General features: G+C 51.8%; 2 protein-coding genes across 8 annotated transcripts; one reads left to right on the top strand and one right to left on the bottom strand.

Annotated features, from left to right (window-relative positions):
* Nucleotides 1-3000: 3000 nt before the first annotated feature.
* POLL (DNA polymerase lambda) lies at nt 3001-15879 on the bottom strand. Of its 7 annotated transcripts, none has more exons than XM_082052720.1 (9): nt 15867-15879; nt 14189-14332; nt 13640-13937; nt 12799-12973; nt 9394-9717; nt 8610-8783; nt 7521-7649; nt 5309-5477; nt 3001-4930 (listed from the first exon to the last, which is right to left on the bottom strand). In XM_082052720.1, the coding sequence occupies exons 2-9, from the start codon at nt 14301-14303 to the stop codon at nt 4566-4568; spliced, it is 1749 nt and encodes a 582-aa protein (XP_081908846.1). In that variant the 5' UTR covers nt 14304-14332; nt 15867-15879; the 3' UTR covers nt 3001-4565. The 7 variants fall into 7 exon arrangements, with proteins under 7 accessions (XP_081908846.1, XP_081908849.1, XP_081908845.1 ...); XM_082052723.1 differs by having other exon boundaries at nt 12799-12970; XM_082052719.1 differs by lacking the exon at nt 15867-15879 and adding an exon at nt 15105-15730.
* Nucleotides 15875-23045, top strand: DPCD (deleted in primary ciliary dyskinesia homolog (mouse)). The gene is made up of 6 exons (XM_082052729.1): nt 15875-16008; nt 16245-16325; nt 16939-17063; nt 17772-17905; nt 21590-21692; nt 22838-23045. Exons 1-6 carry the CDS (start codon nt 15945-15947, stop codon nt 22940-22942), a joined length of 612 nt encoding a protein of 203 aa, XP_081908855.1. The 5' UTR covers nt 15875-15944; the 3' UTR covers nt 22943-23045.
* Nucleotides 23046-23807: the final 762 nt, after the last annotated feature.

Below are 23807 nucleotides of genomic sequence, written 5' to 3'. Positions count from 1 at the left end.
GGCTCTCCGGGCATTTCCTGGCCCTGGGGAGACCCTGCAGGGAGCTCTGCCCCCCTACCAGACCTCCCCTGCCTGCACCCCAGCAGCCCTTACCTCAAGCTCAACGCCTCGCCAACGTCGCCCCGGCCATCAATAGCGCTTGGTTAATTAATTTGATGTGAACAGCAGGGACCGCACTTTGCATTTAGTGAACTTCCGAGAACTTCCAACCTCATCTTCATAATTGGCCTCATAAATTTGAGGAAAGAGAGAAATCAGCAAAGCCAGAGGAGCGCGGGAGGCGGGAGAGGCCCCGCACGCGGGAGGGCGGACGGGCATGTGAGAAGTGACTCTATTTGGTGTCCTTATTTAATTTTATTGCAGAGATCCATCTTCGCCCACCCCCTCCCTGCCTAGCCCTCTCTCTCCTGCTCTCCCTGCTGGGTTCACCTAATCATGATAAATTCATATTCATTTCCCTGCCTGCTCCGGCGGGGGGAGCAGCTCCCTTACATTCGCACAGCCGTGCTGCCATTAGCAAATATTTACTTATGAATATGAAGTACCAGCCTTAAGAAGCCAAACCACCCCCTCTGCATCCCTTTTCCCCCAGCCCCAGAACCCTCCACCCCTGTATGAGGACAAGCATGAAGAATAAGGCTGAGTGTCCTCCCCACACAGTAGGGAGCAGCGTGGGGAGCTGCCTAATGCTCAGAGCTGCAGCAAACTGGCCCAGGCTTTTTCTTCCTTTTAGCCCAAGGAGCAGACAGACCCTTTATGGGGGAACAGGAACTGCCTGAGCCTCCAGTCTGGACCCACCTTTGGGGTGCCAGGAGGGGGGAGTGGGAGTGAGGAGCTCTGCAGCAGGACCTGAACCTCCATCCCAGCTCCTCGACTTTCCACTCAGTCTCTAAATGCTGCTGTATTTGGGTTTAATTTTCAGGATGATCAGACTCACAGCCAGGGAGGGTGGGAAGGGGGTGTGCTTGGGAGGGGGAATAGCTGAAGTCCCTTCCTGGGAAGCAGGAACCAGGAGACACCTCATTAGAGTTGCCTAAAACCATCTATGCTCATGTTCCCTGCACCCATTCTGGAGGCTTAGCACCCACCTCAGCCCAGGCACCCCGGGAGCCCCATCCCTCATACCTTCTTCGTAAGTGTGGCATCCCAGGGTTTGGAAGAGGCAGAAGCTGCGCTGGGGCAAGGGGGTGGCCACATCCTTCCCTGCTGCACAGGCAAGAGAGGGGTCTCAGAGGAGCATGTGGCCTCAGGGGGGGTCAGGCTGGAGTTTGCCCCTGGCTTGGGGTCTGTAAGTGACTGGGAGGATGGAGGGCAGGATTAGGGGCACAAGGAGGAGACCATGTGGGGCAGCTCTGTCCCCTCCACCCAGGGCAGGAGGGACTGCCCAGCCCAGGGCTGACTCACAGGGGCAGCGCAGTCCAGCTCCTCGTGTTTCTTACCTTGTACCAGCATGAAGAGGGGGGCTTCGGCATTCAGAAATGTCACCTCCAGTTGCTCCAGCAGAGCTTGTTCACGCTCCTTCACCTCCTGCCTCTTTGCATTTGGCACAGTTGTACCCAGGGGAGATGACCCCCATCCATCCTTGGCCCACCTGGCCACAGGAGGGCCCTCTGCCCCCTCAAAAGCTCCTGGGCAGGGATTTGTGGGGTGGGAGGGGGCAGACAGCCATCAGGCCCCTTCTCTTACAAAGCAGGGTGCTGGAAGGACTTGACACGTGTGCAGTAGGGCCACCCTCACTGCCATTTCCTGATGGGCTGGGTGAACAATCCAGATCCTGAGCAGTGTTGGCCCCACACCCCTAAGTCTGACCTCCCCCTGAGTAAAAGCAGCACAAACAGCAGGGCCAGGGCTTTGATTAACTGCTGCAGCACCCATTTTGCACCACGGTGTGAATTGTGTCCCTGGAGATGTGGGTGACAAAGGGGAAGGAGCTGGGGGCCAGCAGTGCCACATGTCCCTCACCTCCAGCGATGTCCCCAGCACATGGCTCTGGTGAGAGGGCCAGCCCCAGCCCCCCAGGAACAACTCATCCCAGCATCTAGAGCTCTGGATGTGTTCATCAAGGGGCCAAGGTAAGTACCCCCATACTCCCTGCCCCAGCCCAGGCAGAAACAGCCCTGTGCCCCGGGCTGCCATCCATAAGGCCCTAGGAAAATCCTCCAGGATCATCCCAGCAGCACTGCAGAGAGAGTGAGCCCCCATCCAACCTCCCTTTGGGACAGGATGAGGCCAGCTGTGACCCTGCCCAGCCAAGCCCAGATGACCTCAAGGATGGGGATTCAATCCTCCCTGCGGCCGCTCCCAGGGCTGCACAGCCCTCCTGGGGAGGGAGCGCTCTCCCTGGACCAGCCCAGGTCCCAGTCTGGGGCTGACCTGCTTTTTGCCCCCCCCCCCCCCCCCCGAGAACCCAGCCCAGGCTGCGCTGGCTCTGTCCCAGCCTCCGCTGACCCCAGCAGCCCCTGGTCCTCCCCAGCTTCTGCATCTGCCTTTTGAGCCAGTGTTTCTTGCTGCTCATCTCCATGTGCTCCCTTGGCTTCCAGGTTGTTTGGATTCCCCTCAGAAAACCATTTCCACGCTCAGGAGACTGAGCTGTGTTCTAGGCACAGGAGACAGCGCAGCAGCCAAGTCCCAACACTTACTTTTTGAAAAAATACAGAAAAGCTGATAGCAATCCCTTCCTGACCCCACAGATGGAGTAAGAGCTTAGCCCAAGGCTCAGAGCTCAGCTATTGCTCCTTTCTCTGGGCATGGCCAGCCCCAGCTCAGCCGTGTGGCCACCTGGATGCCAGGATGGAGCCAGGTCCGTTCTGCCATGGGAGGAAGGTGGCCAGAAACTCCCAGCCATGAGAGCTAGAAGTGGTGATCCCACAGCATGAAGGTCTCCACTGCCTTCTCCCTGCCTGTTCTGAAAATGGGGAGCCAGACCAGCACAGGAGGGGTTCCTGCTCAGCCAGAGGGAAGAGACCCAAGAGTCACACGGCAGAGTGCAAAAAGACAGAGATGCGAAGGAGGAAAGAGACAAGGAATTTATTATACTTCAAATTTAAAAGCAGCAAGACACGCCACAAGTCATTCATTTCCAACAGGTGTTCAGCAGAAAGCCTGGGCTGAGAAATGACACTGCTGGGGTCACGACCCACCAAGCAAACACCCCAGCCCCATGACCAGTGCCCAGCAGCCACAGCTGATGCTGCCCCAGGAAACTGTGCAAACTCACCAGGTTTAATCCCCTTGTGCCTGCCCTGGCAGCAAACACACAGCCTGTCACACCACGTGACAGAGACCGGTTCCCCCACAAGACACAGGAGTGGGAAGCCAGGCCAGGCCCAGAAGGGACCCTGAGGTCCTGTCACAGAAATGCCCACCACGGCATTCCTGGCAGCTGATGCTGTAGAGCAGCACCTCTGTCACAGGAGGAGCTGCTGCAATACCCATAACAGAGACAGAGCGCTGCAAGTCTTGGGACACTCATCTCCAGAATAAAAATAGTTGAGGTTTCCTGAGAAATAAAATTCACTCCCGTGGAACTGGCAGGTCCAGCACACAGGTACATGTACACTCAAGTACACACAAACTCTCTGATCGAAGACCAGATGATTCCATGGCTTAGACACACACAAAGGGAAAACTTTGCTTTGCCGAAATTAGAACTATCTCATTGTGCTTCTCTCTGCCTCCTATGCACAAGCACACAGCCCTGCCGGGTTACACTCAGTGCCATTACATTCAAACCTTTCCTGAGCACAGCTCCCCTGAGCCATGAGGTCTGTTCCTCTCCTGCACTGAGAGGAAAGGAGCTCTTGGGCCACACTGAGGGGGTGACAGCTCTGCACCCGAGGATCTTCAGCACACAATGGGCTGAGAGCAAGCAGCACAGCACATCAGGTCCCTGTGCATCCTTCAAGGCCGGCCTCGCCCCAGGGGAAGCTGGTGGCAGCCCAGCCCTGTGCAGTGACACCCACCAGAGGGCACAGATCAGCTCAGATGGACGGAGGACACAGCAGCAGCACAGGGGGACCCTTCACGATCCCCACAGTAGCAACAGTCAGCAGTAGTGAGAAGGGGGAAGGCCCGCTCCAGAGCCAAGCCAGACCCTGGCTGCCTTCGTACACAGCTCAGGCCAGAGATTTTGGAATGTCTGCTCAGACACAGACACATCACACTTCCCCCTTCCCACGCACTGGGAGGGGTTGGATCACAAGGCTCTGCAGCCCAGCTTTCAGAAGCTTTCCCTGGGGAGAGCAGGGCCTGGGCAGCTGATGGGCAGTGAACCCCTTTGGTAGCCATGGGCTGCTTAAGAGCAGGGACACAAGAAGCTGTGTGGGGCATCAGGCAGCACTTCCGGGAAGGTTCCAGCCCACAGCCTCTGCTGTGTGATGCCACACAGCTCTGCTAGCAGCAGGGCCCTGCACTTGTGAGGAGCCCCAGTTTGCTGGGATAAGTGCCCCAGTTTGCTGGGATAAGTGCCCCAGTTTGCAGTCACCACACAGCAGCACTGGGGAAACCAGCGCCCTTCAAAACAGCAGCACTGCAGTGGCCCTAGAATGCTGGGTGACAATTGGCTGTCACCAGTCCCGTTCTGAGGGCTCCCGATAAGGCAGCCCCAGCTGAATGAAGACATCTCTCTCTGTAGGGGTGGGCACTGTATGGCCGGAGGCCACCTTGACACCTCCAGGGCCTCGCATCACAGCAGAGCTGAGGGCATGCTCTGAGAGGCTCATACCCTTGGTCTTGGCCAGGGCGCGCATGGAGCGGTTGAAGTGAGCCGAGCCGGTGAAGTAGAGCAGCGCGCAGGCAAACTCACTGTAAGGCACCACAATGATGTCAAGCCGGCGGTGACGCTGGGCTGGCCCAGGGAGCCGGCATACCCCCAGGTACTTCTTCTGATCACCATTGTCCTCCTGACTCACCAGGTCATCTGTAAGGAAGCCTGGGGAGACAGAACAGGCAGAGAGGAGCTGAGTGGCAGACACTGACACCCCCACTCCAAACTCTCCAGACCAGCAGCTGAGGTGTCTCGTAAGGTGCTGTGTGACCCCAAGGGCAACCCCGCCTCAGGCCAGACAGCCTTGTGCAGACAGCAGAAGCCATGCTGAGCTGCAGCAACACTTCCTCTCAACACTGGCTGCAGAGCTGCCACTGGAGCAGGGCCAGGACTGGGGGCAGTACTCTAAGGACTTACAAGATGTCCTGTCCTTGGGAAAAGCGATCACCTGCCCTCCAACAAATACCATTCACCTCGCTGCCTTCTCAGTTTGGCCATACTAAGAACAGCTTTGAGCACCATGTGCCAGTCCCCAGCCCTTACCGCTCCTGTGGAGGCTGTCAAGCAGCTTGTTGAACACCCCACGGTGAGACTGCCCATCCGGGTGAGTGACCAGCACATCCACATCTCCACAGGTGGGCTTGCCCCGCCGGTAGGAGCCACATGCCACACACACGAGCCCAGGCTGCAGGGCCAGCGCAGCTCGTCTGACCTTCAAGAAAAGAAAGAGGGATGAGGAGTCAGAGACCAGTCTCTTTGTGCCCTTTCCACCAAGGCAGCAAAGGATATCGTGCCTGCCTCATGGCCTGTCCTGCATCTCCAGGGTCTCCATGTGGAGCAGACACTTGGCAGGCAGGCCACACTGCCCCACCAAGGAGGCTGGTTGCTGCTGGGGGTCGCAGGAGCCAGGGTGGCCTCCACCCAGTCCTGCAAATGCCCAGCACACTGCCACACAATACAGTGATCTACCACAGTGCTACTAGCAGTCATCAGCTCTTGAGAGTGCTGGGCCGGGGCTGGGTTGGGACAAGCAGGAAGATGCAGCAATGCTGAAGAGGCTAAGTACAGGACAACCTTTCAGAGCCTTCGATTTCTTCTGGGACAGCAGAAGAGGTTTTTCAGCCTTTCTGTGAGCTGGAAGGGCAAAAATCACCAGCTCTGCCCTCAAAGAGAACCAGTTCAATACAAGATGGTCACAGATCCTGTTTTGGAAGCAGAGATGGGCTCATGGAGAGTCTCTCTCATAGGACCCAAGACAGCAGAAAATCTGCAAGTGTCCCTTGGAGTCCACTCGTGCCAGGAGCTCTGCCTTTGCAGAAGAGCTGAGCTTCGTGACCCAGAAAAAACACAAATGTCCCAGCATTATAGGCCGAAGGGATGCCAACATGCTACTGCCAGCAGTCAGACACATATGATCAGAACTTCCCCTAATGCAGCCACCTCCAGGCTGGACCCCAGCTCCTGTTTTGTGCAGACAGTGCTAGTTCTGATGGCTTCATTTATTAAATGCTTAAGAAACACTCCTAGGTCCTTGGAGAGGAGTAAAGTATTCTTGGTCTGATTGTGCCAATCATCCTGCTAGCAGTAAATAATTAGGGGCTCAGCAATTCCCAGTGACGAGGCCATCACAGAGGCTGGGGTTCAGGAAGGCAGTGTCCATGCCCACAGCCCCTTGTCACTCTTGGGGATCATCCTTCATTAGCAAGAGATAAACCCATTAACCTTTGCCCCAGAGGTGCTCGAAGAAGACACAAGCCTTTCTCATGCGAAGCAAGCCCTCCTCTGGTGTCCTTGTCCTCTTCTGGCTTTAAATGAAGATTTCTAGAAAACTCGCAGCCCCACCCGAGAGCCTAAAAGCTCCTCAGATCTCACTGTGACAGGCAGCACAGACAGTGACTAATCCCTCATTCTCTCTCCTGGGCCTGGATCAGAGGTGTGTGTGTGTGTATGGAGGGGAGCGCAGTAATCTCATCAAGATAACAATAGAACCACCCCCAAGAGCCAGCTCCTCGACCCAGCCTGCCTGGGAAAGGGACCACTCACCACCAAAATGGCTAATCCGGCACACGGAGTGACACCCCAGCAGGAGCCTGGCAGGAGCGTATTCTTCGTGGCCAGGCCCTGTGGCCGAGTGACAGGGTCACGCTGGCTGCTGCTTCCATGGAGATCAGAGAGCACAGGGGTAGCAATGACAGTGTCCCACCCCAAGCTCTCTGCTCACATTAGGGTACATTGGCTTAGCACCCCATAATTCTGCAATGCTATGGCATAGAAGAGCAAGCAGAACCCATCTGCAACCTGAATCCCTTTTGCTTCCAGGAAGGATATCCATGCTCAGTCTCCCCACTGACACCAAGCTCAGAGGGTGCTCACAGCTTCCTCTGGAGAAGCAGCACCTGGGAAACATCGCAGGGGCCTTGGCTGAAAGCAGACATCTCAGAGGAGATGAGAGGCAGGGAAGAGGAGCTGTAAACCTGCTCATCCCACCACACCACACACAGTCTTTTTCAAAGCGGTGTGTAGAACTGAAGTACCCTCCTCCTCGCCAGGCACTCAAACTGAACCTTCCTACAGGTCAAAGTAGGTGCCTTGTGTGCCTGTGCCCAAAAAGCAGCCCCCAAGCACTGACCCTGCTCAGAGGAGATGTTGAAGAGCTCAGCTATAAGAGCGAGGGACATTTCCATAGCATACACCCTCCTGTCAGGTCCCAGCAGGTACTCAGTCTGCTCTGAGGGTCTGGGTCCAAGCTACTCACGGTCTGTTCTATCTCTGCAGCTTCCTCCCGAGGCATGCGCTCCAGGAAATCTGTGTAGTGCTTCAGCCCCACAGCTTGCTGGCTGGTGAGAGTCGCCTTGGTGCGGATATCGTCCAGCGTCCGGAAACCCTAGTGCAGGTCACGTGATGACATTCAAACATCTGCCAAGACTCTACTCTTCAAATACTTTTGACAAAAATTTGGGGAGGTTGTATTTAACCCATCTAAAGTCCAGGCCAGTCACAACTTCTGAGAACACATGTAGAGATCATTTAGGGCCTGGTTCCTAACAGAAGGAATTTGGGCAACCTCACTACCTGCACACACCTCTAATCTCCACCTGAAAATGACTTTGAATCTTAACTAAACCTGACAGAAGTTCTTAAGGCACTGCGTTCCTAGAGCTTGGATGAAAACAAGTGATGCTGACAAAGGAAAAACACCCAGAATATCCCAATGAGGGAAAGCCTACCATGTGAACACAACCACATTTTTAAGACAGCAAAGAATTCAGTTACAAACCCAACGCAACAGGAAACCAGGCTTCATTAGCTCTGTGCTCAGGAAACAAACTATTTTTAAAGAAGGAGCCCACCCAGTGGCCTGGGTTGCTCATGTTAGCACAATTACTTTAACGTCATTTTTACAACTGCCAGACAAGGTGGACGGCTCCTCTGACAGCTACAGGAGCCAGCCAGGCCAACAAGCCAGCAATGGGACCAGGAGCTTTCACGGCTAAGATGTCCTGGCTCAAGCCTGACTCTTACCAGTGTCATTGCAGTGAACAGCGTGAGAGGAGCTCCAAGCAGCGATGCTAACGGACAAGGCAGTGTGCCCCCCTCCTCCTTCTATGGCATGTGTCTGTTGCCCATCCTCCAACCAAACTCAAGTCTCAGCTGGATGTGCTTCCTTCTCCCCAAACACACCCACAATGGGACCCAGCCTCACAGCTCCTCCCATAAAACCAGAATAAAATCCCAAACATGGATATTGAAAATGGGAAACTATTTGTGAAAGTAACTCTCCTGCACTCAGAAGCAGTCTTCAAACCCTCATCTGAGAACTTCTTGTGTAAGGTGCTAAACTTACCTGCTGGTACCACATCTGAGCCGTCTTGGCCCCTGCTCCCCAGATGTTGGAAAACAGCTCTAGTACAGGCACGCTCTCGCTGATGTGATCCAGCTTGCGCAGATGCCCACTCTCCAAGATCTCCAGGATCTTCTCTGCCATTCGCTTCCCAATCCCAGGGATTTTACAGGCTTCCTAGCAAGAAACCAGAACCACTACTGGAAAAGTGAAGGCTACAGACAAACTGAGGAGCTGCTACCCAGTCAGACTGGTCAGCCATTTGATCAGTGATTGATAAGTGGCAGGACTAGTTCTGACTGCTGCTCTCTTCTCCAGGCCAGGCTTACACAGTCTACATCAATTCAATGGCAAATGGAAAAGAACAAGCATGCAGAACAGGACTGAAGCACTAACACACTGAATGGCTGGACTGTCACAGCCAATCAGTCCAAGATCCAGTTAGTTTTACATATTATCTCCAATGGTAGCAACTGCTGATGCTTAAGAGGAAGGTGAAAATGTCTCTGCATTGAGCCTGGAGAAGGCATTTATCTAGTGGGTACTCAGATCTGGCCCTAAAAGTCTCAGACTTCCCTTTTCTGCTCATCTGAAAACACCACAGCTGGTCAATAAATACAACTTACACTTGCTACACAACTTCCATCAAAACCCTCCCACAGGAGAGAATTGCCAAGGCCTGAAGACAACCTGTTGCACGTACAAAAAGAGCAAGGAATCTGGCTCATAACAGAGTCAGCACGCTGGGTCTATCTCCCTGCTTCACCACCCTGCCAAGGTGTTTTACCTGGAAGGAGGTGACTGGTTTGTGGTAGCTCTTGAGTGCATTGATGGCTTTGGTGTAGCCCAGAGTTCTCCATTTGTCCCCCTGGACAGAATAGGCCTTTGCCAGCACTTCCAGCTTCTCTGTGATGCACTGGTTGTGATTCTCCTTCTTGCTGTTGGAGGAATGGGCACACACCCACTTGCTGGCAGGCTGTGCCACTGTGGAAGAGCTGTCACTGGTCTCCTCTGATGATTTCACAGGGTAGCGGCCAGACATCAGTGCTTCCAGATCTCCCTGGGTGACACTAGCATCTTCTCCTTCACTGTCTTCTTCATCAGAGACTTTCTTTAGGGAAAGGTAGAAAAGCAGCCACATGAGAACAAGTGCATGCCTCACATATGTCCCCTTAGCAGAGGCTGCTCCAGAGAGCAGGAAGTAAGAGCTCTAACCAGCCTCCAGCATGTGAAATGCTCAGAATGTCATTTCTGGAAGCTGTTGGTTACAAGCACACTAAAGCTCTTCATGCCCCAAGCTACACATGCACCCCTTGAAGCTACATGCACCTCTCACAAAGCACAGGAGATTACAGATTGCTGTTCACCTGTGGTCCCAGCACACACACACCTCCTGCAGCTAAGCCCCCGAGACCTGACTGAGGGAAGACACTGGTTAAGTGAGCAACTGCTGCCAGCAGCGTGGTATGACAATGCTCAAATCCCTGGCTGCGGGGGATCCTGACTCCCTGCTCCCGCTGCAAAACCTTTCACTGGTCTGGTGGCTGCATAGACACATCTCTTGCATTCAGACCCTGCATGTACCAGCCCATGATGGAGATGACGGGAGACAGGCACTGAACTCTGTTTTCATGTTTTAGACACAAAATCTTAACAGGGTAGTAAATTACACCCCCCCCCATTTTCCCCATGGCTATCTACAAGAGAAAAGGAGGAGGAAGGAATGACACAAAGAACTCCACATTCCTCAGTGACAGAAGAAAGAACCAATGTATACATTTGCTGATACCCTCAGCATTAAGATGCCTCTGTGTAGACTTAAGAAACAATGAGCCTTGGCTTCAGGTAAGGAACAAAAGGGGATAGAAGTGGGAAGCCACACAGAGGCTTTGCTGACTGCTTTGCTCACTGTGGTCCCCCTCTCTCCTGATGTACAGACACAGGAGTCCATGAAGATCCAAGAGTGAAGTCACCCTGGATGGCACAGAGCTGTTTAGGATCAGTCCAGAGATCACCTGCGGCACACAAATCCTGTTAGACTGATGCTCTGCAGAAACTCATAAGTCAGAGCCATATCCTTACAACCTCTGCTGGCTAAGGAGGTCTGGAGATAATTGCTGCAAGATACAGAGCTGAAGTCTTTAGGCAAAAAAGGCAGGATGTTTCCCTATAATCTTTTATAACTCTGAAATCTGGGTCAGACTGAAGATTCGATAGACTAATGAAGTTTCATTCGCCTTGAAATGCAACTCCCTTAAGACACTGTTCCCTCTGAGGGCAGCAAAGCCTCAGAGTGTTCAGATCAGTTAGTAAGCCCCTTAAAAGCATTTAAGAAGCCTGTTATCCAACCACAACACAACCCTGCAGCTGGAGCATGCAGTCCCCATCCTCTCAGCCAGCAGTGCCACATAGGTAAAACAGCACACAACCCCCTGAGTCTCTGTGCTTTGCCAACAAAGCCAACGCACTCTTTACAATCATACATGCAAAAACAGCCAGTCCCATTAGCTTCTAAGACACCCCAGGATCCTACAGCTCTGCTAGAGCTGGGTGAGATGGGATGTGCATGGTTTGTCTGGGGCACAGCACAGGAGCCAGGAGAGCAGCTGCAGCCCAGTAGCTGAGGCCACTTGAGAAGGAGTTGGGCAGCCTGGCGTAACAGCCCCAGGGTTCAGCCAGTGAATAACAGGCACCACTTGGGTTGCCTCACAGGACACTACTCCAGCCAGACCGCAGCCACAAAGCAGCTACTACAGTCTGACTGGTAATGGTTTCCTCACGGGAGTGAGTTTACATCCCAACGCAGAACACCCAGAGCAGCCCCTGTTCAGTGTGAGATGTTGGCACACTCGTCATCTCCTAGACAAAAATCATCCACCCAAGTTTCAAAAGACTCCATACTTAAATAGAGGCTACTTCTACGTTGAGATTTCGGTTTCAGCTTTACTGCTGTAATTGGCTCTTAAAAGTGGTTGATACTGTCATTAAAGTGTATCCCATGGGTTCTTTTCTCCTCCCCAAACCTACACAGGCCAAAGCTTAGGACAAGGATTTTACTGAAGTGTCCACAAATATTGCTTTTGCACACAGACTAACGGGAAACACCATTACTAGAGACGATTTAAAAGAAAAAAAGGCAATAAGGCTTCAGACTCCAGCAGCTGTCTGACCACCCAAAGTAAATGCAAGCAGAAAGCAGGGCAGATACCACAGGATTCGTAACAATACAAAAGATCATTTCTCCTGTAAAGTGTGAGATTTGTTAGTAGTGATTGCCACTAAACTAGAGTTACAAGAAACAGCAAAGATGGGGTAACTGCAAAGGTAACGCAGTTAAGAAGCAGCCAACTCTGCCTACAGCACACTGGATAGTAAGCCTGGGGAGAAAACATCCCTCCCTACACATCTTCAAGAGAAAGCTTAAAATAAAGGAGCCCCCAGCAGGCTGTCAGTTAGGCAGTAAGTACAGGATTTTGTGAAACAAAATTTGGGACTGTGTTAGAAAACAGATGCCAGCATTAAGAGGCAGCTGCTGCTCTAAGAGGTCTGAGGTGACTTTGCTACAGATAGATTTGAATTATGCCAATGCCCAAAAAGAATTCGGCACATTTGAGCAAAAATACAGAGAAAGGAAAGAAAGCTAACAGACTGGAGAAGCTGACTCACAGCAGAGCCTACTAATAACCCAACACAGATATTTTAAGCACACCACCACAATCGTTCAAGTGGCAACCTGATCCACTGCACATATGTGTCTGAACAGCGTGCTTGCCAAGAAGTGGAGAATGGGTCAGCGTGGCTCAGGGAGGAACACCGGATGAAATATCAGAGACAGCTTCCTGAAAGGGAGATATTCTCAGCTAGGGAATATTCCTCAAAAGGACACAGGGGAAACTTGATCACCAGAGCGAGACGTGGCCTGATCACGGCATCAGGACTGCTTCAGCTGGAAATGTTCTGATGGGGACAGGAATTTAAGGGGTATTGTTTCCACTTTTAACATCTAAAAGGGACAAAGAGAAGCAGTAATCATGTCTGCAGCCTGAGTCTGCCAGCACCAACCCAAAACACCCAAACGCTTTCCCTTTGCTGAGAAAATCTGGTATTGTCTCCCTGCAGGAATGCTCTGAGCCAGGAAAAGCAGCACACGGGATCTGTTCATGAGGAGAAGAGCCTGCGTAGGAAGCCTCACCTCAGCCAGTTGCTGCTGTCCAAGGGTGCCCAGGCCTTGCTGCGAGGAATCCCCGACCTGTGCTTCAGTATTTGGATTCACTGCTCTCTCCTCCGCTGGGGGCTGGATCTCTTCACTGCCCAGTACCTGCTGTTGCTGCTGCTCTTTCTGCCGTTCTCCATCCTCCAGGTACCTGCTGTGGATCAGATGCCTTAGTACAGGAGAAGGAAGACTTCTGAGCCCCCAGAATATTGACTGAGAAATCCTTCTGCACGTTTGGGGACAGAGCAAACAACCCATATGAATTGTACTCTCTCAGATCACAGCTGAATTACTCTAGTTTTGATTCAATTCCCCAATTTCCATCCATCTAGCTAACCTGCAACTTCCACTCCTATTTACCTCACTCTTAGATTATTTCTCCAAAACTTTGCCAAAATATTTTGATCCTAACCTGTGGCTGCCTGCTGCTCCATTCCTTATTTCCTCTTGTGCTTAGTTGTCAATTCTGTCTATACTTTTCATCTGCAATAAGTAAGAAACAGCATTTAATCCTCAGCATTTTTAAAAGACATCTCCTTGTTATCACTGACAAACTAGGAAAAGGTGCCATTAGCACCTGTAGCAAGTTACAGGACTCCTCTTAGCACTTCAGGGCCGTATTCCATGCTTTGCCACCCCACAGAATAGCAACTGCTCACAAGTCACTAAATTTCACTGCCTTTATATAGGAAAGTGACTTTAAGCCACATCCACAGGAGCTGCATGGAGTTGCAGTCCAAAATTTTGAGCAGAGGTTTAGTGCTGTTCGGTTTAGGATAGAAGCACTGCACATAGGAATAACAGCATGGCATTTGCATACCTGCAAGGGATAAAGACACCATAGCCAGCGGTACTCAACAGCTTCTGGTCTCTGATGCAAGCACTTAGCCAGGATGCCTTCATTAGCTGCAACCCTGGAGGCAGCTTGGTTAATTTAAGGAGCCGAAGGGCCCGATTACAGTCCATGTCTTCAGCCACAATGATGTGTGTCACCTCTGAGGAGAGCTGGTTGTGTACAACACCGCCGTTCTGGACAATCTGCTTGTGGAAGATCTCTGCCCTGGCTTGGCCGATGCCAGCTTGCAAAATGTAAGCGGTGACAGGTTTCAGCCACTCTGCTGAGGAAAACACAGGGGCAGAAGCTCAGTGACAAGAGAAACAGTGTCCCAAAACAACCAGGCTACAGATCTCATGCAGGATGGGATGGCACAAACAGTGACAGGCAGCCCTTGGAGGGTACCAGGTGGACATAGCAAAGCAAGCTGGCCATGGACTCTACAGAAAACACAGCCTTTGGCAGAAGAACACCTCCAGTGAACAAGATGGGGTGACACTATTGTATTGCATGTCACAGGCATGCAGGGCTTACCCTCAGGTATCTCTCTTCCTTCCTCTTTTGAGATCTTTGGAGGGACGCTTTTCCCCAAGTCATCCCTCACCTTCTTCCTCTTGGGAAAGGCTTTGACAATCCCTCGTGGCTCCATAGGCCTAGTGAGAAGTTCAGCTGCCGTCGCTGAATACCAATAAGAAAAAGAGAGATTGCTTAGAACAATGTTAAACAATCACAACAACTTGAAATTCACTCATTTTAGTTGCTGTCTTTGTTGGTTTGGGGTTTCCTTTGTTGTTGTTATTGTTGCCTTTCAAAAACGCCCTGAGGAAGGCACCTGGAAACAAGAATTACAGCCCACAACGTCAGAAAAATCCAAGTTAGAAACCACCAAAAAGCCACTTGAGAAGACCCTGCTTGAATATCTTAGAAACCACTCAAGCTGTATTCTTATAACAGAAAGTATTCCACTGCTTTAACGTTTTGGAGCTCCTGCCTACCCAGCCAACAGAAGCGACTTTATTTACCAGATATTTCTTAAGCACATTCCCAAGAAGGAAACACCTCTCCTGCTAGGGCTCAACGAGTCATCAATGAGAAGAAACAGAGCAGCTGATTGACACTAAGTGTTTCATACAGCCATACAGGAAAAAGCCCCAACCCAGCTTCAGCTGCAAACAGCAAATCAGTAAAGATTAACTAGCTGAGTTCAACACAGTTACAACTGTACGTTTCCCATCACAAGCCTTGCAAAAGAGAACTTTGGAGCTTTAACTACCAGCCCAGGAAACCAGGAAGTTTGGTTTTCTGTAGCCCAAACAAACCCCCGAACCGCAGCACAGCCCAACAGCCCACACGGCTGCAGCATTAAGCTAATACCAGCTTGAATTCCTCTCTCTGCAGCACTTCATGTTTTGCTTTGAGGTTTCTCACACAAAAACCAGCACAAACCTACCACACTAAGCCTAGAAGAGCTGAAAACAGTGTCACCTGTCACCTTCTCATCCGAGCACTAAACACAATCCTCTTGAAGACCAACCCACAGCTGGACTCATATCCTTGATTCTCCAAGGAAGAATTCAGCTTCAGGGAAGAAGAAACCTTGCTACATTGCTAAAACTCAGCTTCACTGAAAAGTTTCTGTTTCCAGGCCGTTTAACAAAAAACAAACAAACAAATGAAAACAGAAAAAATCAAAACAACAACAACAAAAAAAAAAACAACCAAAAAACAAAAAAACCAAAGCAAAACAAAACCCCAAACCAAATACAAATAAAAAATCCAACACCAAAACCACCTAAGCTACTAGGTGCCCAGGGCCTCTTCACGACTCAGAGAAGTGTTTTTCCAGGTAGTGTTTTAGTTCCAATGTCTAAGACCAAATACGCCCGCCAGGCACCAAGCTGCCCTCGCCAGCATCCCCAGGCTGTGACGGCTCCCACAGCCCAGCCCCGCTGACCCAGGGCAGAAACAACTCCCCGAAACCTCCCGAGCGCGGGGGAGCGGGGCAAGACGGGACCACCCCGCGCCCCAGCCAGAGGAGGCCGCGGCGGGAGGACCGAGACCCCCCGCACCGGCGGGGGAGCACCCGGAACCCCCCGCGATCCCTGCCCCGAGGAGGGGAAGGCTACCCGCCCCCCTCAAACCGGCCGGGGCGCGGGGGTTTCCCCAAGGCCGGGGACGAGGCGGGGGACACGGGCCCGGGGGTCGCTCTCACCTACGGACCGGGGCGTTAGGAAGTGCTTCCGGGTGACGACCGGAAGTGTGGGCGTTGCCGTGGCGACGGGGCCCGGCCATGGCGGTGCCGAGCTGGCTGGAGAGGCTGCGGGCCGCCAGCAAGACAGCGCTGGTGCAGGACGGTAACCGCGGCGGCCAGACGGGATAGCCCCCTCTTTCTTTTCTCCCTGCGACGTGTTTTGGGGTGACCTTGCAGCGGGCGGGGGGACGGAGCACTCCCGGGAACGGCCCTGCACCCGGGACAGGGCCTCACCACAGGGCCCCAGACAAGGGGACAGGGCCCCAGACAGCAGGACAGGGCCGTACGCCCAAGGATAGGTGTATTCCTATTTATCCTCAGCACCTGCCTTGCCTCTAGGTAAGCGGAAGGTCCACTACCTGTTCGAAGATGGGAAGGAGATGGCTGAAGAGTACGATGTGAAGACCGGTCAGTTAGTGAGTAAGTGGACCTCCCAGCTGGCCCCCAGCAGAACTGCAGCATCCATGGCAGCAGGTCTGCCCTTTCAGGACAGGGGTGTTGAAGGGACCATTTGGTCAGGAACGGATTGCCCCCAAATATGCCTGTAGCTGAATTTTATAGGGCATAAGTATGGTTCAGCTGGGGCACAGGGCTGCTGTAGCAGATCTTGCTTTAGCCCAGGATCTCCCCCAGACAGCTGATCTGGACAGACTAAATAGGACTGCCATCTTGGAACCAGGCACCAAGTCTGTAGCACGTGCTGGGGTGAAATATGCCTTTTGGTGGCTTCTGCAACCACAAACAAGCAAGGTGTCAGTTATAGCTCTTGTACAAAACCACATCAGCTGTGGCACGGCCCGTGTTGCAATCCTACCATGGCTTCAGCGCCAAGTAACAAAAAAGAGTATTACTATAATATTTCTGATTTCAGGAATAGGCCAGTTAACAGATCAACTCACGCCAAAGTGAAAGCAACTAGTATTAAGATATGTGTTTCCATATCATCTCAGTGTGCTGGGCAGCTTTGGCAGTCATTTGCTGGAATTCTTCTTATGGAGCAGAATAATTAAAATCCTTCTTCTACCTTCCACAGGTAGGAAATGGCGAGAGAAGAACACCCTTGGGGGCACTGGCAAATGGCAGGTTGAAGTGGGAGAGCCAACCTCCCCGCTCCTGGGAGCACTGGAATCAGAGCTCATAAAAGAAAGCAGCTCCAATGTATGTAAGGGTCTGCTGGCACCACTACACCTAAAACTACCTACTCTTGTGCTTACAGCAGTAGCTAGTAGATTGCAGATTACTCACAGCCCCAAGAGCCAAAGTTAATATGCCCAGTACTCTGCTACAAATCATCCCAAAGGTGCAGGGCTGGATAGAAAGAAGGCACAGCTGAGGTTCTTTTGAGGTCTTCAACAGATTTGTAGTTTCCTTAAGTAGAGAAACTGTACTGCATGTTGGCTAACTACTGTTCTGGCTTCCAAAAAAATAGGTTGAAAGGAAGGGCAGTGCCAGGACAACTCAGTGGATGGAAAGCAGAAGCAATGACAACGCAAGGGTGACACAGGCAGTACATAGCAGGCTGCTCCTTAACATGGCCTGAAACACAAGCACAGCCCTGCACAGCAAACTGGGGCAGAGCCAGGATTGAATCTGGCAGGTCCCTAGGGCAGGCAGAGCCCACTATGTGGTTGCCTGCTTGGCACAGTTTCCCTGTAACCCTGTACTGCAAGACTCCTACAAGCGGGGCAGGCAGTGCCCTGGGTAAACATAGAGTAGTGCAAGCTCTAGGAAAGTGATGCTGAGGTACTTCCTAATGCTCCAGGGTGAAGGAAGAGCTACACCCACGTGGAGCCTCCCAAGGTAGTGCAGGTAGGGAGGATAGGAGACAGCTGGAGGGGCTTTGCTAAAGGTAGTTATTTGTCGTAGCCTGTCTTCATGAGGAAGGATACCCTGAGCAGCTTCCAGTGGCGGATCCGTAACCTGCCCTACCCCAAGGAAGTGTACAGCGTCTCCGTGGAGAAGGAGCAGCGCTGCTGCGTCATCCAGACCACCAACAAGAAGTCAGTAAGGACAGCACTGCCAGTGCTGACAGTCCCTCGGGGTGGGCTGGCACAGGGGGCAGGCTCGTGATGGCACAGGGGGGGTTGTCCTCTCTTGACTTCTCTTCCCAGTGTGCAAGGGCTGAGGAGCTGTGAGCTGGGGCTGTCCAATTTTCACTCCCAGCTGTTCCAGACATGCTTACGGTAGAGCCCATCAAGCTCTCTGCTGGCCTTTGCTAACTTATCTCACAGTTCCAGTACCATGGTGTTTTCTCTGTTCTTACCCTGTGAAATGTTGCTCCCTCAGAGCCATAAAGAGCCTTGCAGACCTTTTGAAGCTAGAAGATCCCTCTGCTGCTTCTGACATGATGCTTTGATCAGCCTCAGAATGCAGGGCTGCAGGATCCAACAGGTGCAGCAAAGTCATGGGCACCCAGGCTGACAGATCTCCCTGGGCAAACCTGTTGTGTAGTCACAGTGCCAGTGACATGATCAGGAGACAGCAAGAAAAAAAGGCAGACTGAATCTGGAAAGGAAGCACCACAATATTCTGCCAAAAGAAATCTGACGTGGGGTGGGTGGGGAGGTGGGGCTGGGAAAAGGCTTTTAAGCATCATCTTATACAGTGTCAGTATGTGGCATCTCTCATGGAATGAGACATACGCTGTGCCCCAAAGCATTTACAACCTCAGTGAAATAAGCCAGGATGAGCAATAGTATAGGAAGAGCTGGCAAGGAGCAAGTACTGTGAGAACAAGGCAGAATATTGGAGGATAAGTGAAAGCTATTTACAAACACGGTTAATACACCAGTATGGAAAACTGGGCAGGCTGCTCTCTGCTTGCCTTCCCTCCCAGCATTGTTGCAGAACAGAGATGGATGAGATTCACAGGTAAAATCAGCCGTGGCGTTTCCCAGTCTGCCTCCCACCCTCCTTAAGATGCTTTTTGTAGCTGGCTGTAGGTGGTGCTGTTGGCAAAGAACTGCTCCACTTTGGCGGCTGAATGCCTTTCAGATCAGAACAGCAAGTCTTCAGGCAAGGGTTTATTTGCCACATCAGAGGCAGTGGCAAGGGGATGTTTTGTCTCTGCACATGAGCACACCTGGATGCTCAAAAGCAGGAGGAGGCTAGACAGGAGGAAGGGGGAGTCTACCCCATGAAAACAGCAAGCTATTACAGCTCTAATGCAGAAACATGCTGGCCTGAATGCACGCAGAGGGATTTGCAGGAGGAGTGAGACTTGAGTAGGGAGACCTATGTAGCAAAGATGAATGAGGCTCCCATCAGCCACACGTGGATACACATGGAGCTAGGAAAGGGAGTACGTGAGCCCAAGTCCAGCCACATGCTGTCAGCCACAGACAGGCTTATCTGCTCCCAGTCATGCTGATAGTAGTGTGTATGTGGGAACTTCCTTGCCTGTGTAGGTGCTGTAAGGTATCACTGAGACTTCACCCATGCCCTACCTGACTTAAGGCTTTTTTGTACCACTCTCAGGAAAACAGTAGAGTCCCCTGCAAGCAGTCGACACCTACACACTTGTAGGTGAATGTCAGAGAGCTGAAGGACCTGACAGCAGCTCATGGCCTGCATATGAAAGTTAAGGACTTTTGGAATTAAAGGTCAAAGTTTCCTCACTGGGACAAAATGAGCTTTGCTGTCAGTAGGGCACAGGGACAGACTCCAGCACCAAAACACTTAGTACAGGCTCCAGAATACCTTATATCATTTCTTCTGGGTCTCAGCCAGGCAAGGCACCACTCAGCAACTCATTCCAAGATAGCAACAAAGGCACGGAGTCCACAGAGAGAGTGTGCATTGCTACGGGAGAGAAAAGAAGCTGCAGAGCCTCTCCAGCCCTTGGACGTCAGCCACGCTGCTTCTGAGGACCACAGCAGTGCTGACCTCCAGCTAGAGGCACAAGCAATGGGATGGGCTGCCAAGTCACTACTGAGTAGCTCAGCTCTAAATTCTCAGCATACCAGTAGCAGTTTCCCCTACAGGCTGACAGAAAGTGGGTTTCCAGTAGGAAAATAATAGAGGTGACTTCACATATGCACTGTGGATCTTGGGCCAGAAGCCAGGCTCAGGGTGCAATACTGCCCTTGGCCATGGGGTGAGAGGCGAGGGCAGAGAATGTGCCTGCTTCAGCAGGGATAACCCACTACCCATCAGCTACCTCCCCAGCCCAGACAGGAGCTCTTCATTTCCAACAGTCACTTACATTCCCTCTGGCCATAGCAAGGGCTGCTCAAGTGGGATTTGCTTAAAACCTCTTGCTGTAAAATAAATCCATTAAACTAAACTCTAAAAACAAACCCAGAAAGCCACCTCCCCAAACGCCAAACCTGATTCAATTATTGTAGTGAGAGAGGCAGTGGTAACGTTAGGAGGAGGAGGGGGTGGCCAGGCAGATCTGGTTTCCTTTGATCTTGTCACAGATTTTAGTTTGAGGCCAGCCAAAGCCATTCTTCTCCCCTTTTCCTTAGTCCTGGGGCAGCAGAATGCTGCTGTTTCATTGATGACTCCCAAGGCCCTTTGAAACAGTGTTTTTTTCTGTGTACTGCTTTTTTTTTGTCTAATCGGTAAGAAGTTAACACTTCCTTAACATGTCTTTGTGTTCATCTAATCTCTGCTGTTTAACCTTTGACATCTCCCTTATTATCCACGTCTGCCACCTTTTCCAAATACCGACAGCAGTGACAACACAGAACGGTTTGAGCCCTGCGGTAACAAGCTGCGTACATTCCTCCCACTGCACCAGGAGAGCCATTTGCCCTTTGTAGCTATTTTCACCATGACTTGGAAAATAAACTGCAATTTGGGCAGAGGTAGCTAGAGAGGCCAAACCTCACACACAGCCAGATGAATGGAGAACCCCTTATGGCATGACAGCAGCTGCTGCCTGTTCTCGCTCTGCTCTGGACACCTCAGCACCAGCTACAGGTCAGTTCTTGGGCAGCATTGCCCAGGAGAGTGATGGAAGCGACTTAAGAACCCAGCGATGCTTCTACATGGGCAGAGGACCACCAGCTACTGTGTTTGGTGCCGCCCCAGAAGCAGCAGATGCAGAGCAAGCCATGCCAAGCAAGAAAGGTCTCAAACACAGACACACGTCTACAAGGTTCTGGTCCCGAAGTCTTAGGAAATCTCATAGCTGCCTAGACAGCTTATAACCCCCCTCCAGTTCTGAGACATATCCCCTTTCCTTCATACTGAGCAAAGGCCAAGGTAGATTTAGGAAGAACTGCAACACAAAACGGTGCATCACTTAGGAAAGTCAGTCACATGGCAGAAGGGCTTTGACAGCTGTTTTGACAAGAGCTAACAGGAGTTGGTACTTAGAGGGAATGAGAGGTGATGAGCAGGGATGAAGGGACCCTTCTCAGTAGGGCTGAATGCTCTGTCCCTAGCCGTGTCTGGCACTGCTCAAGGGCAAGCTGGAGGGACCAAGCCTGCTCTCACATGCCAAAGCCCTTCAGAACTTTGCCAGAACCAGTTTCTATTTTGGAGGTCTGTTTCTGGTGCTCCCGCCAGTCTGGGGGTGCCAGCAGGCACACAGCATGGCACAGCATCCTCCTGCCAACCCTGAGAGGTCTATTGTCTTCATCTATGCCTTGCAGAGCAGCACAGCATGACTAAGCACCAGTGGCAGAGGACTAGGAACCCACCCTCCTTACTTCTGTCTCCTCTCTCATTTGAAGGTACTACAAGAAGTTCTCTATTCCTGACCTGGACCGATACCAGCTTCCCTTAGATGCAGCTGCGCTGAGCTTCACTCATGCCAACAACACCCTGATCATCACGGTGAGGTTTTACCACATGGAGCAGCACACTTTGCCCTTCTCTTTATCTCCACAAAGAAGATTCTTACATGTGGGGAAATGAGGCAGAGCAGGGAGATCTGCTGAGGGTCACTGATGAGCCCCCTTCTCTGTCACGCAGTCAGGGGGAGTTTCAGATTACACGGGGCATGCTGACACTAGCCAGGACAGCCCAGACTGCAGAAGGGGGCCCTGCTTGCTACTCAAGGTGACTTGCAGGTGCAAGGTCTGTTATGCCCTGTTTTCCACATATCCCCTCCATCAGGCCTGAGCAAGCCTCTGCTCTCAGTGACAGCAATTCTCTCTTGCCTCAAAACATAAGCGTTAAGAGTCAGAGAACGTGCTGCACTTAGAGGTGTCTTGCAGTCATAAAAAAATATCATCACCTGCTGCTTTGTATCAAGAGGACACATGAAGAGGGGACACTTCCATACACATGGTGGAAGTGAAAGATGAGGAAAATGGGCACTTGTTGCAAGTAACAGAGGCAGACAGATGCTTTTGAGCAGCAGGTGCTCATAATCTTAAATGTAGAAGTTGGCTGTCCAGAGAACATCACCTCCAAGGGAAACCTTGCAGCAGAGCTGGGGGTACATGTGCAGAGGAAGTAGGCCATGAGGAACATCTTGAGTCCTTCTGAGCTTCCGTTTTGCTACCGGCCAAACCCTGGCCAAAAAGCACCTGCATCCACCGCTGAACTGCAGCTGGGCAAGGGGCCTCTGAGGGGAGGACAGAGGAACTGCAGCTCTTACTTCTCTGTCTGCCTTTCTAAAATGCATATTTTACAGATATATATAAGTATAAAGCACGTGTGAGCATGCAGTCAGTGGACACACCAGGGACCTGCACAACACTGCTTGCCAGGATATTCCAGAGGGGTTGTTGAGGGCCAGGACTCCACATCCAACCGGAAAGTTTTACTTGCTCTGTAAAAGGCTCTCCAGATCTTGGCAAACATCCCTAACTTGTTGGCACCACCTCTCCAAACAGGCTTTGGAGGCAGCTGGTAACAGAAAGGCCTCCCTGGGCAGGAGGGCCCCAGCTGTGATGGTAGCTCCTGGCCCCAGTCAGTCTGCTTGGAGCATTAGCTGTATAGGAGTGCTAAGGGCATTTCTTTCTGTCCTACAGTACCAGAAGCCAAAGGAGATCTTGGCTGCAGAAGAGCAGCTGCAGAAGGAGCTGAAGAAGATAAAGGCAGCAAACAGTGGGGACAGCGACTGTAAGACCCAATAGGCAGTGGCTACTAAGATGCTGAGGTGCGGGGCAGCTCCCTCGCACAGCTTCATGGTATTTATTTTGCCTTTTCTAATAAAAAATTACTCCTGTTGTTAATAGAGCTGTTTGGAGGAATCTTTTTAGGCCCAGGGAGATGGCAGGGCAGTCAGTCTCTTTACTGCCTGATCTGATGTACGCAGACATTAATAATCCTTCTATGAGTTGTGGGAAGCTAGAGCGCACAAAGGAGGTGCACCACATCCACAGCCAGCAGCCCTCTCCCCATCCTCCATGCACAGAAGAGACATGAAAGCTGGGTAGTTCCCCTTGGGAATTCTCTCTGTCTGCCACCAACACTGAAGGCAGTAACATTTGGAAAACAAGAACCCCCCTCCTCGCACCCCTTACCTGCATGGGACATGCTTGGAAGCAACTCCCTCCTGCGTTGTTGGGCAAGGTCCTCCATGCAGTTAGAGGGATGCTCTGGTAACTGTGGTATCTCTGCAAACAGCATCAATACTTAGACCTGGATGGACACAGCCTATGAAACAGGGTGAAGAGGAAGACACCCAGCTGCTTCCTTACTGCCAGCCATGCGCAACGTGACACGCACAACGCAGGCAGCTCTGCAGAGCGCAGGAACCAAATGCAGCTGCCTTCATTTGCATGGCACAGAGGGGAAAGTGGTGACAGGGACCAGCGACCAGCTCAGAAGTAGCAGTAGCACACCCCTTCCATGAGGGCACAGACATGGCCCATCACAAACTTCCCTGCACAGACAGCACCCTGGGCACAGGGATAACCCCAGCAGTGTGGCTTTAGCAATCCGCACTGCAACCAGCTACCGTCTCCACTTTGCACCAGCCATCCCTGCGCTTAGATT

This window comes from Streptopelia decaocto, assembly GCF_964273445.1.
Source record: "Streptopelia decaocto genome assembly, chromosome: 5".
In the NCBI taxonomy this organism is placed as follows: Eukaryota; Metazoa; Chordata; class Aves; order Columbiformes; family Columbidae; genus Streptopelia; species Streptopelia decaocto.
The sequence above is the reverse complement of the archived record's forward strand: the minus strand, read 5'-3'. Positions and strand labels throughout refer to the sequence as shown.

What these genes read in the sequence shown, in the direction of transcription:
- POLL (XM_082052720.1), bottom strand. Translation starts at nt 14,303, where the DNA reads ATGGAGCCACGAGGGATTGTCAAAGCCTTTCCCAAGAGGAAGAAGGTG. An exon ending in GGTGTCTTTATCCCTTGCAG is followed by an intron (nt 12,974 to 13,639) that starts GTATGCAAATGC and finishes TCTGATCCACAG; the next exon opens with CAGGTACCTGGAGGATGGAG. An exon ending in CTGCAGAGATAGAACAGACC is followed by an intron (nt 5,478 to 7,520) that starts GTGAGTAGCTTG and finishes CTTTTCTTGAAG; the next exon opens with GTCAGACGAGCTGCGCTGGC.
- DPCD (XM_082052729.1), top strand. Translation starts at nt 15,945, where the DNA reads ATGGCGGTGCCGAGCTGGCTGGAGAGGCTGCGGGCCGCCAGCAAGACA. An exon ending in GACAGCGCTGGTGCAGGACG is followed by an intron (nt 16,009 to 16,244) that starts GTAACCGCGGCG and finishes CCTTGCCTCTAG; the next exon opens with GTAAGCGGAAGGTCCACTAC. An exon ending in TAAAAGAAAGCAGCTCCAAT is followed by an intron (nt 17,064 to 17,771) that starts GTATGTAAGGGT and finishes TATTTGTCGTAG; the next exon opens with CCTGTCTTCATGAGGAAGGA.